Source organism: Mustelus asterias, chromosome 14 (assembly GCF_964213995.1).
Source record: "Mustelus asterias chromosome 14, sMusAst1.hap1.1, whole genome shotgun sequence".
NCBI lineage: Eukaryota > Metazoa > Chordata > Chondrichthyes > Carcharhiniformes > Triakidae > Mustelus > Mustelus asterias.
In genome coordinates, this window is record NC_135814.1 from 9,198,547 (window position 1) to 9,215,817 (window position 17,271).

Sequence of the window (17,271 nt, forward strand, 5' to 3'; positions counted from 1 at the left end):
CTAGGGATTGGCAATAAATGCTGACCTAGCCAAGGACACCCATGTCCCATGAATGAATAAACAAAAGGATCCTCAGGGAGTAAGGGTGATACTGGGCTGCTCTAAGGTGGCCCACAGGACACTTCGAAACTAGAGTTTGCAACGGGAATATCCCAGAGCGGCCCAGCAAGGATGGAAACACTCCACGAAGCAATAAAATTAACTTTAATACAATTCACAGCATCACAGTATTGTTATAGTGCAGTAGGAGGCCATTCGGCCCATTGTGTCTGCACCAGCTCTCCAAATGATCGCCATGACCTAGTGCCATTCGGACAGTTTATTTTTCTTCACAAAAAGATGAAGTGCTTTGAACATATCATCATTTTAACCAATCATCATTCTTTGATGGCACTGCAATGACTAATTGCAATTCTTTAGCCAACAATTAACAAAACAAGTAACTTTTAAGGAACAAAATCAGAAAATGCTGCAAAATCTCAGCAGGTCTGAAAGCATCTGTGGAGAGAGAACAGAGCTCGGATGATCCAGACTCAAAACATTAGCTCTGTTCTCTCCACACAGATGCTGTCAAACCTGCTGAGATTTTGCAGCATTTTCTGTTTTTGTTTCAGATTCCAGCATCCACAGTAATTTGCAATAAATTTTTAAGATAACTTATCAATGGAAGTTTAATTCCGTCAACCCTCCATTATTTGCCATTTGGTAGATCTCTATTCTTACCCAGGCTGTCCGGGCGGGGGGGGGGGGGGGGGGGGGGGGGGGGGGAATCTTGCAATCGCAAATCAACCTCCGCACCTGTGTCAGAGTTGTAAAAGTGACACCTTCTCAGTTGAAGATATGATGTGGAGTTGCCGGTGTTGGACTGGGCTAGGCACAGTAAGTAATCTCACAACACCAGGTTAAAGTCCAACAGGTTTATTTGGTAGCACGAGCTTTCGGAGCACTACCCCTTCATCAGGTGAGTGCTTGATCAACTCACCTGATGAAGGGGCAGTGCTCCGAAATCTCGTGCTACCAAATAAACCTGCTGAACTTTAACCACTTGAAGATAGGGAGATTGATTTAATCCCATTAGCCCGAGATGGTCTGAACACCTTAATACTGAACTCAAAGGTGTATTTGCTCAGTTAGTGTGCCATAGGGTCCCCGTTACTTATTGTACATGATTCCACAACATATCTCAAAATAATAAATTATAGCTTGATCTCAATTATACAACAGACTTCCTCGTTATAAGCTCCCTCCCATCCAAATTAGTACACAAGAAAAAGATGTGACCTTATGCACCTGGTTTCACAGTACCAAAATTAAATATTATATTTCACATAATAAAATTAGATTAACATATTTTCAAATTATAATGGCTTCCTCCTCCGTAATATGTAATTAACACTTTTCATATCTCTCCTCTCCATAAATTTGCACTTCAGAAGACAGATTATCATTGCTTCCATCATCATATAATCCATTTACTGAAAAGAAACCTGTAAGCTCACCAAATTCTATGAAGGAATATGGCCTGACTGCAATGTTTATCCTCATCGTGTCATATAAAGTAATGAATTCTCGTTGCAGTTCATCCAAGAAGCAGAAAGCGAGCACATTCGGGTAGTTTTCAGAGCAGATCATCATATACCCCAGGCCTAGTGAACTTATAAAGCTAAGAAGAAGAACAAATTAATAATTAATGAATAATACAGGAAAGAGTGAAACAACTATTGTAATGAAATGATTCATGAATAATCGAGCAAATGGTACACATTATTAAAATTATTCAACCATTCTAGCATTGCGCATCTGAGTAACGGAAGGGTAGGGGGTTTTAGTTCAGTCGGAGCAGCATAGTCGATGCAGCCTTGGCGGGCCGAAGGGCCTGTTCCTGTGCTGTAATTTTCTTTTTACACGATCCTACAATTTGCAAATGCGCCTGCCTCTTCTGAAGAAGAAAAGAAAACCCTTAAAAACCATGGGCGGGATTCTCTCCGGCCATTCACGACGGTGGGATTTTCCGGTCCCGCTTCTGTGACCGGAGGTTTGGCTGAGTGTCAAATTCTCCGTCCTAGCTGGCAGCGGGAAGCGAACGGCCGGAGAATTTCGGCCTATGTTTCATACATCAGAGGTGGCCGATTGCGTGAATTTAACCACAGCTGGGATGCACAGAATGTTGCGGCATAAAAGCAGCAGATTTGCACCAGTGTTCACCCTCCGTGAGCCACCTAATCGAATCTCGCTCTCCTCCTGCAAGTTAAAGAATTTAAGGAATGTGTGTGTCAACAGAGAATTCCCCATCCTATCTTCCCAGCTTGAAAAAGCCCACAGCCTCATTAATGATTCTTTTTGAGATGATCATAAAATTCATGCCCTCTTGGCGCCGTCTCACTGACGGAAATGAGCTTTTGAATATTTACTTCGGGCTACCTTGTCACATCTTGGAGGCCAATATCAGGTCACCCATCAATTTTGTCAGCACTGCCGAAAACCCCAATTTAAATCTCTCTCCTTATCTGTAATGTCAAATCTATGATGAATCACTTCCATTGGTTTTACATTATTCCACAAGTAGGGTTCCACTAACCAAAAGAGAAAATGCTGGAAAATCTCAGCAGGTCTGGCAGCATCTGTAAGGAGAGAAAAGCACTGACATTTTGAGTCCAGATGACCCTTTGTCAAAGCTTTGGCCGGGATTCTCAGCTTTGACAAAGGGTCATCCGGACTCGAAACGTCAGCTCTTTTCTCTCCTTACAGATGCTGCCAGACCGGCTGAGATTTTCCAGCATTTTCTCTTTTGGTTTCAGATTCCAGCATCCGCAGCGATTCGCTTTTATCTAGAATTTCACTAATTTCTTCTACTTTAAGATAGCTCCAAGGCGGCCGTGTGAAAGCAAGCCTCAATTTTCAGGAAATCATGTAAACTGCCAAAGTGATTCCTCAGCGTTTCAACAAATTCTGAGCTTCATGGTTAATCGTAAAGCAACTTGAGATATTAACAGGAGAAATAAAGGCTGGGTCTTACCATTGGCTCGAAATACAAAAAATGAAAGTTGACCAGCCTACTCACAGAAGAATAGATTGCATCAGTGCTGATAACGAGGAATAGTGAGTGAGGGTTACTTCAGAAATTGAAGCACATTATTGCCAACAAACCTCAAACAGCACATCAGAATGGACAACAATATTTTTTGGAGGCAGTCAAAGTGCCAAACTCCGCTGCCTTCATAAGTTTCATAGAATCTCTATAGTGCAGGAGCCATTCAGCCCATTAAGCCTGCACCAACAACAATCTCACCCGGACCCTATCCCCGTAACCCCACACATTTATCCTGCTAATCCCCCTGACACTAAAGGGCAATTTAGCATGGCCAATCAACCTAACCCTCACATCTTTGGAATGTGGGAGGAAACCGGAATGTCCGGAGGAAACCCACGCGGACACGGGGAGAACATGCACACTCCACAAAGACAGTCATCCGAGGTCGGAATCGAACCCGGGGCCCTGACGCTGCGAGGCAGCAGTGCTAACGACTGTGCCACCTTCTTCTCCTGTATCCTGGTGTCCGCACATCACACGCCATTAAGAGGAGAAGACATGCCTTCCCTTACTCTTAAGACCCACAAAGGTGGAATGGGGAAAAAAAAACATCAACCACTGAAGCACTCTCCCAATTTGTGAAGAAAGAAAAATTCCTCACTTCCCCATCACAACACAACTGAGACACGCAGAACCATGCGCGGGTGTTCCAATGCTGTGTGCAATAGTGCTGGGCAACATCAAACAATTTTGACTCCTGTATGCTTGTCACTCTACAGTAAACTCATGTTGCCTCAGGCAAGATCAATGATCCTAAATGTACAATAACGACTGTGATTTTCCGGTTGTTCTTGCTGGTAGGACCTTCCAGATACACCACTAGCGAGGCCCTGCTGCAGGTTTTGTAGTGACAGGGGGTGCATAGAACGGTAAACCCCATTGACAGCGACAGGATCAGAAGGCTCTGATGCCGGCCAATGGCGGGCTGCCTCCACCACCTTAAAACACGCTTCGGGGATGTGCGGAAAATCCAGCCAATGTCTTTAAGACGAAATTCATGATTGATAAACTCCATGGGGGTTTTACTATATGGCACCAGCCATGGAAATACAAGGCCATGTTAACATAATAATAAAGATGACTTCAAAACCTTTAGAAGTACATTCCTTACTTGCATTCTGATGTTATCTTAGGATGCATTTACAGCATAGCTGTAACATTGGTTTGAAGCAACTCTGCTTCACTTTGCAATTATAGTATAAAAGCAGACGGAATCTAGTCAAGGGTTAACCTGTCACAGGAATAAGTGGGAGCAAAATTTATGAAAGTCCCATTCTACTCTGAACACAATTTATTCAACTTAAGCATAGTGCTGTTAGTATTCCAAACACTGAACTGGAGAGCATGAATAAATCTTGGAACCAGAAAGTTACCAAACACTTGAGATAACCTCAGACCTCCCTATAATAAGAGGATAACATTGTGCGTTTATCCTGTAATGTTTCCACTTGGAACTGATTATATTAGGCATTTCTTGTATCTACAATATTAGACCTATTTCTCTTGCCTGCTAAAACTACTAACCACAGTGTTAATCATGATAGCTGTATCTTCACTAGGACATTTGCACTTCTGTGCTTTTTAATAGGCTACATAAAATGTATTTTAAGTAGAATAGCAAAAGTACAAGCTTGAAGAATTGGTACAGAATCTAATGCTCAAAATTGTTAACAGATTGATAGTCAATGCCTACTATTCTGCAAAGAAAGGGAGGTTTGAACTATTTGTTTTCACGTCATTGTTCCTCCGACCGATTTCAAAAGCTACATGATCTATTTAAGGAGTCAGATTATAAAGTATCTGTCTGCACTATACATTCTAGTGTCAAACGAGTGTTCAAAATTACACTTGGGCAATAGAAGAGTGGCACAGTGGTTAGCACAGCTGCCTCACAGCGCCAGGGACCCAGGTTCGATTCCCGGCTTGGGTCACAGTCCGTGCGGAGTCTGCACGTTCTCCCCGTGTCTGCGTGGGTTTCCTCCGGGTGCTCCAGTTTCCTCCCAAAGCCCGAAAGACGTGGTTAGGTGCATTGGCCATGGTAAATTCCCCCTCAGTGTACCCGAACAGGCGCCAGAGTGTGGCGACTAGGGGATTTTCACAGCAACTTCATTGCAGTGTGGATGTAAGCCTACTTATGACACTAATAAATAAACTTTAGTAGAGGACAGGGTGGCACTGTTGGGGTCAAGAGACCAGAACACCAAGATACATCATGAAGCCAGACTAGACCTCGACAACTTTTATATTTTGGCATAAATGTGAGGAAAGGATACTTTGCTCCAGGAATGATTCCACTGACAAAGTAGGGACTTATATAGTGAAATTAACTTTATTTAATAACACAGTTTAAATATAACTCTAACAAATGAAGCAACTTAACTATTAACAGTTGAAGAATACTTAAAAGTTAAAAGGAAACAACTTTAATTTCCAACTTATCACTGTTTCAGTTCCAAATAAGCAACATTCCTCTTACAGACTTAAAGGCCACTTTAGATATAACTAAAAACCATAAATATACTTGCTATAATGAGTGTAGGCAGTCTTGAAGCTTTCAGAGAGATAGAGCCCCAGTAGAATGCTTCAAAAACTCAACCAACTACAAACTAACTGCTTTTTGCAAAAGTCATTTTTCTCTGCTACAGATCCAGGATTGCATATAAACCACATCATCACATTGCCCTGTCAATCACTCTAATCTGAAACCCCAAGGGAACTTAGTAAACAGAAGTCAATTTACTCTAATAAACATAACTTGCAATGCTAAACTGGGTAATTATCCTGCACTCCCAGCATGAGTTGCATTCCCACCAGACATACTGACTGCCTGTAGCATAAAGCTGAACTTTTAAACATTCCCCTTAAACACAATATACATCCATATTAATTGCACGACTGTCATCACACTGTACATTATCAGACTGCCCTTTCTCCACTACAGCCTCTAATCCATCTAGACTTGAGGAATAAAAGCCTCATTGCTAATGTAAAAGGCAGCGTCAACCAGTTCTAAGTCAGCATGGGCTAACAGCAGAAAAACAGCCATGATGTGGCCACCTCACTCAGAGATGTCATTCGAATAGTTCAGTGACAAGTGACTTACTGAAGTGTGTACCCTTCCTAAAATGTGGTGCCCACAATTGAACACTACTCCAACTGAGACCTGACCAATGTTTTATGAAGATTTTGCCAAACTTCCACGCTGTTTGTACTCTATATTGCTATTAATGCCAAGGAACCAGTCACAACTCATCCTGGCACCTTTGAAAGATTTAGGTACACATCCCTCCATGTCTAATTGTTCCTGCACTCACTTTGAAATTGTGTCATTATCTTCCTCATTTTTTCTTACCAAAATGTACTGCTTCACATTGTTGAGTTCATTTCATTCTGCCATGTGTTTTCTCATTTCACCTGTCTGCCTATGCCCTCCTGAAGTCTGTTATTATCCCCCTTGCTGATTGCTACATTCTTGAGCTCTCTAACTCCATTGCAGTTTGCAAGAGGAAAAGGTAACTTGATTGAAACCTTAAAGATCCTGAGGGGTATTCACAGGGCGGATGTGGAGAGCATGTTCCCTAGAATGAGGGGTCTCTGTTTAAAAATAGGTGGTCACCCATTTAAGATGGAGATGAGGGATTTGTCGCAGCTGTATACTTTGAAATGATACCCCGTTTACTGGCTCCTGGAGAGTGTCCAACAGGTTTATTTGGTAGCAAAAGCCACTAGCTTTCGGAACGCTGTTCCTTCGTCAGGTGGGTGGGAGTTCTGATCACAAACAGGGCACAAAGACACAAACTCAATTTACATGAATAATGATTGGAATGTGAGTCTTACTTTAACCTACTACTCCCTGCATTCTGTCTCTTAGCCAAATTCGTAACAATGCTGCCAGTGTCCCTTTAATCCTATGGGCTTTAATTTTGCTAACAAGTCTATTATGCACTACTTCGTCAAATGTCTTGTTAAAGTCCATATACACATCAAGTCTCTCCATCACTTCAAAAGAATTCAATCAAGTTAGTCAAACATGATTTGCTTTAAGCAAATCTGCGCTGACATTCACTTATTACCCCATGCTTTTCCAAGTGGCAATTAATTATTTTCTAGATTGTCTCTAAGCGTTTTCCACCGCAGACGTTAAGCAAACTGGCCTCTAAACTGCCGGATTTAACCCTGAGTCAACTTTGGAAAGACAAGTTTTACAGTTATACGTGAAGACTACAGATGGGGTTTCAATGAGTCTGCTTTGTAATCGTTTGAATACCACTTACAACGTTTACACTGGTGAAGGTTAGAAATTACTTTGTAAATAATCATATCAGCCAATTGAAATGAGCAGATATCCCAGGTCGTGGTTTTGTTTTTTTTGGGGAGAAATGTCTCTCCAGTCTTATGCTTTCAACATGTCCATTAATTTTAGATTAAAGAGATGTCAGTCATCACTCCGCCATCGGACCTTAATGCTAGGTTACACTGCACGTCAACAGGGCTGACCTCAGATTGCAGTGGGAACTGCAGAAACATGATGACATTTAAGATAATTAATGAAACAGGCAAACATGCCTTAGGAGTCACAGACCTCCAGAATAATAGGGAATGCTGGCTTTGTTGTACTTATTTCATTTTAAGGCGAGTTTCAACCAGTCCGGCAAACAAAAGCAGTTTTAATATCTTCATCTTGCCAAAGCCAATAGGGGGCTATATGCACATTACCGATTCTCCACCAACTGTTATTTATTCCATACAATATACACAAGGCAGTGACTAATGCTTGTGCTAAAAAAACACAACTGACTCTTTGGCTGACATTGACCTATATGCAAGTTTGAACAAAAGCGTTCTGCGGAGGACATTAATCTGCATTCAGGTTTACACAGCTTTGTTCCATTTGTTGTCAACATTTCTCATCTATGCCTTCCTCTGTAACATTCAGAATATTTTTGTTTTCAATTAAGGAAAATGAACGTAATGAATGTTACAACTGAGAGTGTGGAGGAGGAAAATAGGAATTGCTTCACCAATGTAATTTACAATGAAGGACACTTTGTTTACTTAATTCACTAATTTATGTTCCTCAAAACGTTTAGTGTCTGCTAAACCGAGCCATGTGATTTCCGCGTTCTCCAAGTGCAGTCAAACCCCCTCTAAAAACAAGGTCTCTCAAAAGCATTTGCTCTCAGTCGAGTTGGAAAACTGTACATCGCAGAATTTGGGCACATAACCTCAGTGCAGCTAGAGGGAGTGCTGCATTGTCTACAGTTACTGTCATTAGAATAAAATGATAGCCAACCTGATTGCTCAAGTGGATGTAAAGGATCCACACTGTATTGTATGAAAAGTAAAACACAGAATTTCCTCAGTTTCTTGCGCAACATTCAAGGCACTGGTTAGACCTCAGCTGGAGTATTGTGTACAATTCTGGGTGCCACACTATAGGAAGGATGTGAATGCATAGGAGAGAGTGCAGGAGAGGTTTACACGAATGGTTCCAGGGATGAGAAACTTCAGTTATGAGGATAGATTTGAGAAGGTGGGACTGTTCTCCTTGGAGAGGAGGCGGCCACGAAGAGATTTGATAGAGATGTTCAAAATCATGAGGGGGCTGGACAGAGTAGATACAGAGAAACTGTTCACACTGGTAAAAGGATCAAGAATGAGAGGACACGGATTTAAAGTGATTTGCAAAAGAAGCAAATGTGAGGTGAGAAAGCTAGTGTTTGGAGCCTGGAATGCTCCGCCTGGAATTGTGGTGGAGGCAGGTTCAATTGAGGGCATTCACGAGGAAATGAGATGATCATCTGAAAATAAATAATGTGCAGGGGCACAGGGAAAAGGCAGGAGAATGGCACTAAGTCCTAATGCTCATCTGGAGAGTTGGTGCAGACATGATGGGCTGAATGGCCTTCTTCTGCACCGTAACAAATATTTGTCTGACTAATACCACTAAAATCAGATTAAGATTTGACTACTTGACGACAATAACTGCATTGTAGAAGCATTGCACTGGTTGCAAGGTGCTCAAGGACATAAGGCACACTGTAAAATTGCAAGTGCTTCCTTTCCTTCTAAAGCACACAGAGGAAAGGGGCAGAAGTGACTTACTGTATATTGTACTGTACACCTTTCAGAGTACATCGATCAGGCAGTTGTCCTAGCTTTTTTGACAGCACTTTAAGATACTTCTTGACCTCCTGAACTCCTTTATTCTGTTCGAAATCTGTGGAAGCAGAAAGCGGAAGGCCATCTCTGACACGCACAACAGAAGCAAACAGGACCATGGACATTTCCGACAACTTCCCAGGAGTGCTGGAAAACATTGAAGGGAAGATGCTTGAGCAAGCTGTTAAATAATTACATAGTATGTAAAAATTACTTCAACAAAAACTATGTTTAAAATGTTGGTACATTTACGATAATTCAGGGTGACAGGTTAGGAATCAAACATCGAGGTGAAGTATTGTTAGATGTACATAAAGTCATTTGAAGAAATATTATTCAATCAATGTCGAACAAAGTAAATAATTTGCAAATGTATGAAGCAACATGAATAGAAATTTCCATCGACATTTCCTCAAGTGCAACATGCAGGCATCTAAATACACCACTTATTGCAAATACAGATCTTAAGTTGCCAAATGTTTCCAGTCTCCCTCACACCGCTTTTGGTCTCAGCATCCCTGGCATAGGAAGGGAAAAACCAGCTGGAGTTCCATTACAGGGTGTTATAGTAAGTATCTCCCTATTTTAGTACATATCTTGATGCCTTTAGCCGGCATGAACAAGCGCGAGTAATCATAGAATCCTACAGTGCAAAAGGAAGCCATTCGGCCCATTGAGTCCACACCGACTACAGTCCCACCCAGGCCCTATCTCCATAATCCAGCTAGTACCCTTAACACTAAGGGGCAATTTAGCATGGCCAATCCATCTAACCCACACATCTTTGGCCTGTGGAAACCGGAGCACCTGGAGGAAACCCACGCAGACACGGGGAGAATGTGCAAACTCCACACAGACAGTGACCCAAGGCCGTTATCGAACCCAGGTCCCTAGCGCTATGAGGCAGCAGTGCTAACCACTGTGCCGCCCGAGTGACGTTATCAGTAGTGCAGGCTTTCATGGCTCTAGTCTTACCACGAGTGACCTGTGTAACTAGCTGCCTCCTGTTCTGAGTCCATGCTGTACTGTACTTTGATATAATAATCGCAACATGTTCGACTACCTTTTCGTGGCCAAGTTACCACATCTTTTTGGTGACAAGGAACAGCAAAATAAAAGGAAAATAAAAAATTGAGGTTCAGCATGGCGCCACAAAGACTTGATTTGCACGGAGTAGCTAGTTTGTAAGTGGTTAAGGGCTCTGGTCAATGTGAGTTTGACAATGAGGAACAAGTTAGCAACACCATGACTATGTTCGCGACTATCTGAGTTTGTAGAAGAGAACAGGGATTGGACCGAATACGTGGAAAGGTTGGAATACCTTTTCTTGGCCAATGGAATTGCAGATGAAGCTAAAAAGTGTTCAGTTCTCCCGCGTATGCGTGGTGCAAAGACTTTCAAGTGAGTGAGGAATTTAGCAACACCATGGAAATCAGGGGGGACCATCCCATTTGAGGATTTAGTTGCACTAGTTCAAAATCATCACAATCCTAAGCCCCCCCCCCAGTGATTGTCTAACATTTAAAGTTCCATAATCATTTTCAGGAGATAAGATAGTCTGTAGCTAACTTTGTTGCTGAACTAAGACAGCAACATTGAGTATTTGGAACAGCATTGGAGGACATGCTCCAGGACAGACTAGTCTGTGGCATTAATGAGGACAGCATTCAGCGTCATTTGTTGGGGGAAACCACACTGACTTTCAAGAAGGCTCGAGAAATTTGTCAGAGTGTGGAAATGGTTGCTAACAGTGTAAAAGATATTTAAAAGGTCAATGGCGGTACACAGGAGGGTAGAATGAATCAAGAAAGGGGTTACAAGCAAGAAGGTGAAAGCAGTGGAATGTTTCAGGTGTGGAGAACCAAAATATGCAAATCCTTGCAAGTTTATGGATGCTGTTTGTCGCTATTGCAACAAAAAGGGCCATTTAGCTAAGAAATGCAGAGGTGTTAACAGCAAGTCAAAGGCTGAGCTGGAAAATTTAAATCTGAAAAAGCCTCAGTCAGCTACACATCACCTGGAAAGCTCAGAGCAGGCAGAGGAGCACTCTTACAATATGTTTAATGTGAGCGAGAGGCGCGCAGAGCCTATAAATGCTACAATGGAGGTTGATGGAAAACAAATGAAGATAGAGCGTCTTCATCTGTAATTAGAGAGGAGGCCCACCAGAAGATTTGGAGCTCTAAGCAGGCACCAGCCTTTACTCGGGCAGGAATCCTACTTTGAACGTATACCGGAGAAGCCATACTATTGCTTGGGGCATTATAGGTGGACATTGCAAACAACAGCCAAGAAGCAAGAGCACGGCTTCCAGTGGTGAAAGGGAAAGGAACTCGTTCACTAGGATGCGACTGGCTCAGTAAAATTCAGTTGAACTGGGGTGAGATTAAGCACACACAAATGATGGAGAATATCATTCAGACGTATCCTGAGGTTTTCAAAGATGAATTGTGTTCAATGCGTGACACTACAGTCAAAGTGTTCATAGATTCTCAGGTTACTCCACACTTTTTCAAGCCCAGGACAGTGCCCTATGTCAAGAAAAGCAAAGTGGAGGAGGCATTGGAACGGCTGCAAAGACTTGGAACCATTGAGCTCATTCAGGTCTCAGATTGGGCAGCTCCAATTGTTCCTGTTCTTGAAAGTGATGGTACGGCACGCATATGCAGGGATTACAAACTTATCATTAATCAGGCCTCAAAGCTGGATGCTTACCTGTTAAAGCGGGTGGAAGATCTGTTTTCAACCCCTGCAGCAGACAAGACATTCTCAAAATTTGACATGAGCCCCCCCTACCAACAGCTTTCGTTAAGAGGACTCAAAATAGTATGTCGTCATCAACACGCGAGGGTTTGCTCAAATACAACCATCTGGTTGTTGGGCCAGTCTGGCAATTTTTCAGAGGACAATGGACAACATGTTGCAGGTGATTCCTCAGGTAGCTGTTTACTCAGACGGCATTCTGATCACAGGGAAAACTGGATCAAGCATGCTGGATCAAGTGTTAAAGAGATTTCTGGAGGCAGGTCTGTGTATAGCAAGTGCATCTACCAGGCACAGAGTGTGGAATATTGCGGTCACAAAATCACCTCTGTCCCCGATGGAAGACAAAGTCAGATCTATCAAGAAAACTCCAAACCCCACTGAGCTCAGGTTATTTCTGGGCATGGTAAATTACTACGGGAAGTTCCCTCCGGATCCTTCAACAGTGATGGTGCTACTGTATCTACTACTTCGCAAAGAAACAAAATGGAAGTAGGACCAGCACAAAAGAAAGCTTTCAGGGACGTGAAATCACTGCTACAATCAGCTAATCTGCTGGTTCACTTTGATCGAGAGAGAGAATTCATTGTGTCATGTGATGTCTCGTCCTAACAGTGTTGGGGCAGTATTCTCTCACCTGAAGGACAGGTCAGAAAATTCGACTGGTTTTGCATCAGGTATGCTGACAACAGCTGAGAAGTGATATTCACAGTTAGACAAGGAAGGTCTAGCCATTATCTTTGCTGTGAAACAATTTCATCACTACCTTTACGGTCATTCATTCACTACACGAGCTGACCACAAGCCACTGATGAGCCTTTTCAGTGAATTCCTCCTGGTCTCGAGAGAATATAGCACTGGGCTCTCACTTTGTCAGCTGACCAGTATAACTTTCTGTACAGGGCAGGAAAGGACAATGTAAACACAAACACGGTGAGATGTCTGCCTGTACCAGACATGTCCACCAATTGTCCAGAGACAAACTTCTCCCTTGAGAGGCCTTCACATTCTCCAGTGAATGCTAAACAAATTAAGCACTGGATGGACAGGGACCCTGTTCTATCTCGAATGAAGGGCTTCCTTATGCAGGTATGGCCTACAGTTATAGGGGATAATGAATGGAGACCACATGTAAAGCAGAAAGATAAGCTGAGTGTAGAGGCTGGTTGTATCCTTTGGGGATCCAGTGTGGTTGTCCCACCACTTGGTCGTTCACAAGTTTTGGATGAAGTTCACGAGGCTCACCCAGCTGTCTCCTAAATGAAATGTTCAGCCAGGCCGTATGATTGGTGGTCTAATATGGATCAGCACTTGGAGAATAAGGTGAAATCCTGTTCTACGTGTCAGATCAACCAGAAGATGGTGCCTCTACATCTGTGGGAATGGCCTGCTTGTCAGTGGTCTAGGCTTCACGTGGGCTTTGCAAGGCCTTTTTTGGGTCATGTTTCTATTCATCATGGACACACATTCTAAGTGGTCAGAAGTGCACATCATGAGCAACGTTACAGCTGGCATTATGATAGAGAAGGCACGCCAAGTTTTTGCAACTCATGATTTATCGGATTGTCTTGTTTCTGATAACAGTACGATATTTATGAGTGATTTGTTCCGAGAGTTCATGCAAAGGATTGGAATACGCCATGTGTGTACTGCGCCTTTACATCCAGCTTCAAATGGTTTAGCAGAGCGAGCTGAAAGGAGGATTGAGGAGAATGGCAGGGAGGGCGAACGGGATCAACGGTTATGGGCAGAAAGTAGGATTAGGCTATTGAGTTGGACGATCAGCTATGATTGTGTTGAATGGCGGAGGAGGCCCGAAGGGCCAAAGGACCTCCTCCTGCTCCTATCTTCTATGTTTCTATACTTTGGGAACTAAGCTCTCACGGTTCTTGTTCCAGTATTGCATCACAGCACAAACAACAACAGGACTCTCACCAGCTGAATTATTGACGAGTGGGAAGCCAAAGTCTCACCTGGATCTGCTGCATCCAGATGCCAAAGCAAGAGTGGGAAGTAGACAGGAAAAGCAGGAGAGACCATGACCACCATGCTAAGGAGAAACATTTCAACCAGAATAATTGTGTCTACGTAAGGAATTTTGGCAGTAACCAACAATGGCTGCCTAGAATTATTCTCAACCAAAGTGGTCCAGTATTTTTGATAGTGAAACTGACCAATGGAAGAGTCATTCGGACACCAGGATCACATTCGCCAATGCCATGTCTTGGAGACAGCCAAAGTTCCAGATAACACGGTGGAAAGAACTGCTGTGGAAACTCGACAGAAAGTGGTTCCAGTTGTACAAGGATTTCCAGTGGACTCCAATCCAGAAGAGGATGAGGGACATTCATGCAGATACTCAACCTACTCCTGTGTACATAAGTCCAGCTCAACTAAGACAAGTCTCACCACTGTCTACTGAGTCAACAGTGGTACTGCGTAGGTCACTGTATAGTTGCAAATTTCCTGACAGACTGACATATAGTTAAGATATGAGTTTCATTATGTTTCTTTCCTTAAGGGGAATTGAAATTAAGGAGGGAGAAGTGTTATAGAGTGTTATGGTAAACATCTTCCTATTTGAATGCATGTACTGATGTCCTTAATGGGTATGGGCACACGCGAGTGACGTCATTGGTAGCACGGGCTTTCGTGGGTCTAGTCTTACCATGCGAGGTAATGCATTTTGGTAGATTGAACCAGAGCAGGACTTACTCAGTTAATGGTAGGGCGTTGCGGAGAATTACAGAACAAAGAGATCTAGGGGTACATGTTCATAGCTCCTTGAAAGTGGAGTCACAGGTGGACAGAGTGGTGAAGAAGGCATTCGGCATGCTTTGTTTCATCGGTCAGAACATTGAATACAGGAGTTGGGACGTCTTGTTGAAGTTGTACAAGACATTGGTAAGGCCACACTTGGAATACTGTGTGCAATGCTGGTCACCCTATTATAGAAAGGATATTATTAAACTAGAAAGGGTGCAGAAAAGATTTACTAGGATGCTACCGGGACTTGATGGATTGAGTTATAAGGAGAGGCTGAATAGACTAGGACTTCTTTCTTTGGAGCGTAAGAGGCTGAGGGGTGACCTTGTAGAGGTCTATAAAATAATGAGGGGCATAGACAAGGTAGATAGTCAATATCTTTTCCCAAAGGTAGGGGAGTCTAAAACTACAGGGCATAGGTTTAAGGTGAGAGGGAGAGATACAAAAGTGTCCAGAGGGGCAATTTTTTCACACAGAGGGTGGTGAGTGTCTGGAACAAGCTGCCAGAGGTAGTAGTAAAGGCGGGTACAATTTTATCTTTTAAAAAGCATTTAGATAGTTACATGGGTACGATGGGTATAGAGGGATATGGGCCAAATGCGGGCAATTGGGTTTAGTTTAGGGGTTTTAAAAAAAAAAGGGTGGCATGGACAAGTTGGGCCGAAGGGCCTGTTTCCATGTTGTAAACCTCTATGACTCTATGAGTGACCTGTGAAACTAGCTGCCCCCCATTCTATGTTCATGCTGTACTGTGTTTTCAATATTTTTTATAAGATGATTGAATATCACAACACGTTCAACTACCTTTATGTGGCCAAGTTACCACAAGTTCCAACTCCTAATCATGATCCAGTGATCAGAAGCTCATCAATAGAAATAATGAAATCAGAAGCATGGGGGGTGATGAATCCTACGGTCCTACCAGACCTTGCCACTCTGGCTAGAGAAAAGACATTTCTTTGCCACTTCAGAACCACATGCATCATAATAGCAGCATGGTAGTTCACGCTGCTGCCTCAGCACCAGGGACCCGGGTTCAATTCTTGGGTGACTAGCTGTACGGAGTTTGCACATTCTCTCCATGACTGTGTGGGTTCCCTCCAAGTACTCCAGTTTTCTCCCACAGTCCAAAGGTGTGCAGGTTAGGTGGATTGGCCATGCTTAGATAGTGCTATGAGTGCTTTTAGATCCACATGAGAAGTTAAACAGAGCCTCTGAAGTGTGTACCTCCGACAATGCTGGAGTGAGAATTGAATCCACAACCTTCGGACTCAGAGACAGGAATGTCACTGAGCCAGAAGCTGATACACACTTCTAAAGTGCAGTAACTAAAATATTATGAGAAACAAACCTGCCTGGGCTACTGTGAGTTTTTCCGTGTGTAAAGTTACAAGGTTCGGTCAAGATTAACCTGCAAAATGCGTGACGCGTTTCAATGACGTCATTGTGGGTCAACCCACGGCACATGGACTGCAGCGATTCAAGGCGGCGGCTCACCACCACCTTCTCAAGGGCAACTAGGGATTGGCAATAACTGCTGGCCAGCCAGTGACGCCCATGTCCCACAAATGTATAAAAAAGAGAGAGCCTTCATTGTTCTATTATGGGGTCTGGATGATAAACTGCTCTACACAAGAGGATGAAGGAAAGGCTGCCCTTCGCCTCAGGCAGCTTGCAAGGTTATTCAGGTGCTCCATCAATACAAAGCCAGCCACTGCAGCTTCCGAGACTATTTACAGGCACCAAGCAATCTTGCCAATCGATTCTAACTCTTTTTCTACAATCAGATATTCATGGGCAACATTGATAACAACAAGATCAAGATTACACCATGCAAGCGTTGGCATTCAAGTTTCAACAGTAATTTTGGATTGTGTGTTGCCGCCACTATGATTTCACCAGGGGACCATATAAATCAATGCTATCTCAGCAAGCATTCTGTCTCAAGTTCACAAAGTTCAATAACAACAACTTGCATTTAAATAGTGCCTTTAAGGTAACAAAACTGCCCAAGGCGCTTTGCAGGATGGTGCAAGGTGGGAGGCCGATGAGGTACACATCAGAATAGTCAGTGTAACAGTAACAGAGGCATCTTTATCTGCTCACATCTGTAGCTCGTGGTTGTTTGGGATGACTTGCTGTGCGCTACAACAGTAACTACACTTTGCAAGTACCTCCAGTGGCTGTCAATATTTTATCATGTGCTGAGGTCACGAAAAGCCACGATACAAATGAAGATAAAAGCAAATTACTGCGGATGCTGGAACTGGAAAGAAAAACAGAAAATGCTGGAAAATCTCAGCAGTAAATGTAAGTTTATTCTTTGTCTTCTCCAAAAGCAAAGACTTAGGTGTGCAAATAAACTAGCATGCTTATGCATTTAACAGTACAACTTGAGCAAATAATCGAACCCAATGGCTCCCACACTGAAAACCCACTTTATTAATGATGCTGAACGCACGCTGACAGTCATCAGTAAGGATGACCTT

The 17,271-nt window shown here is 43.0% G+C and overlaps 1 protein-coding gene across 1 annotated transcript in view; it reads right to left on the minus strand.

Annotated features, from left to right (window-relative positions):
• The window catches only part of sec22a (SEC22 homolog A, vesicle trafficking protein), a 65,895-nt gene that overhangs the window by 34,852 nt on the left and 13,772 nt on the right, over positions 1–17,271 (minus strand). Inside the window, exons 2-3 of the mRNA XM_078229297.1 lie at positions 9,197–9,400; positions 1,477–1,663 (exon numbers count right to left, since the gene is read on the minus strand). Coding sequence (XP_078085423.1) covers positions 1,477–1,663; positions 9,197–9,378 — 369 coding nt within the window. The 5' untranslated portion in view covers positions 9,379–9,400. The remainder of the gene's footprint in view (positions 1–1,476; positions 1,664–9,196; positions 9,401–17,271) is intronic.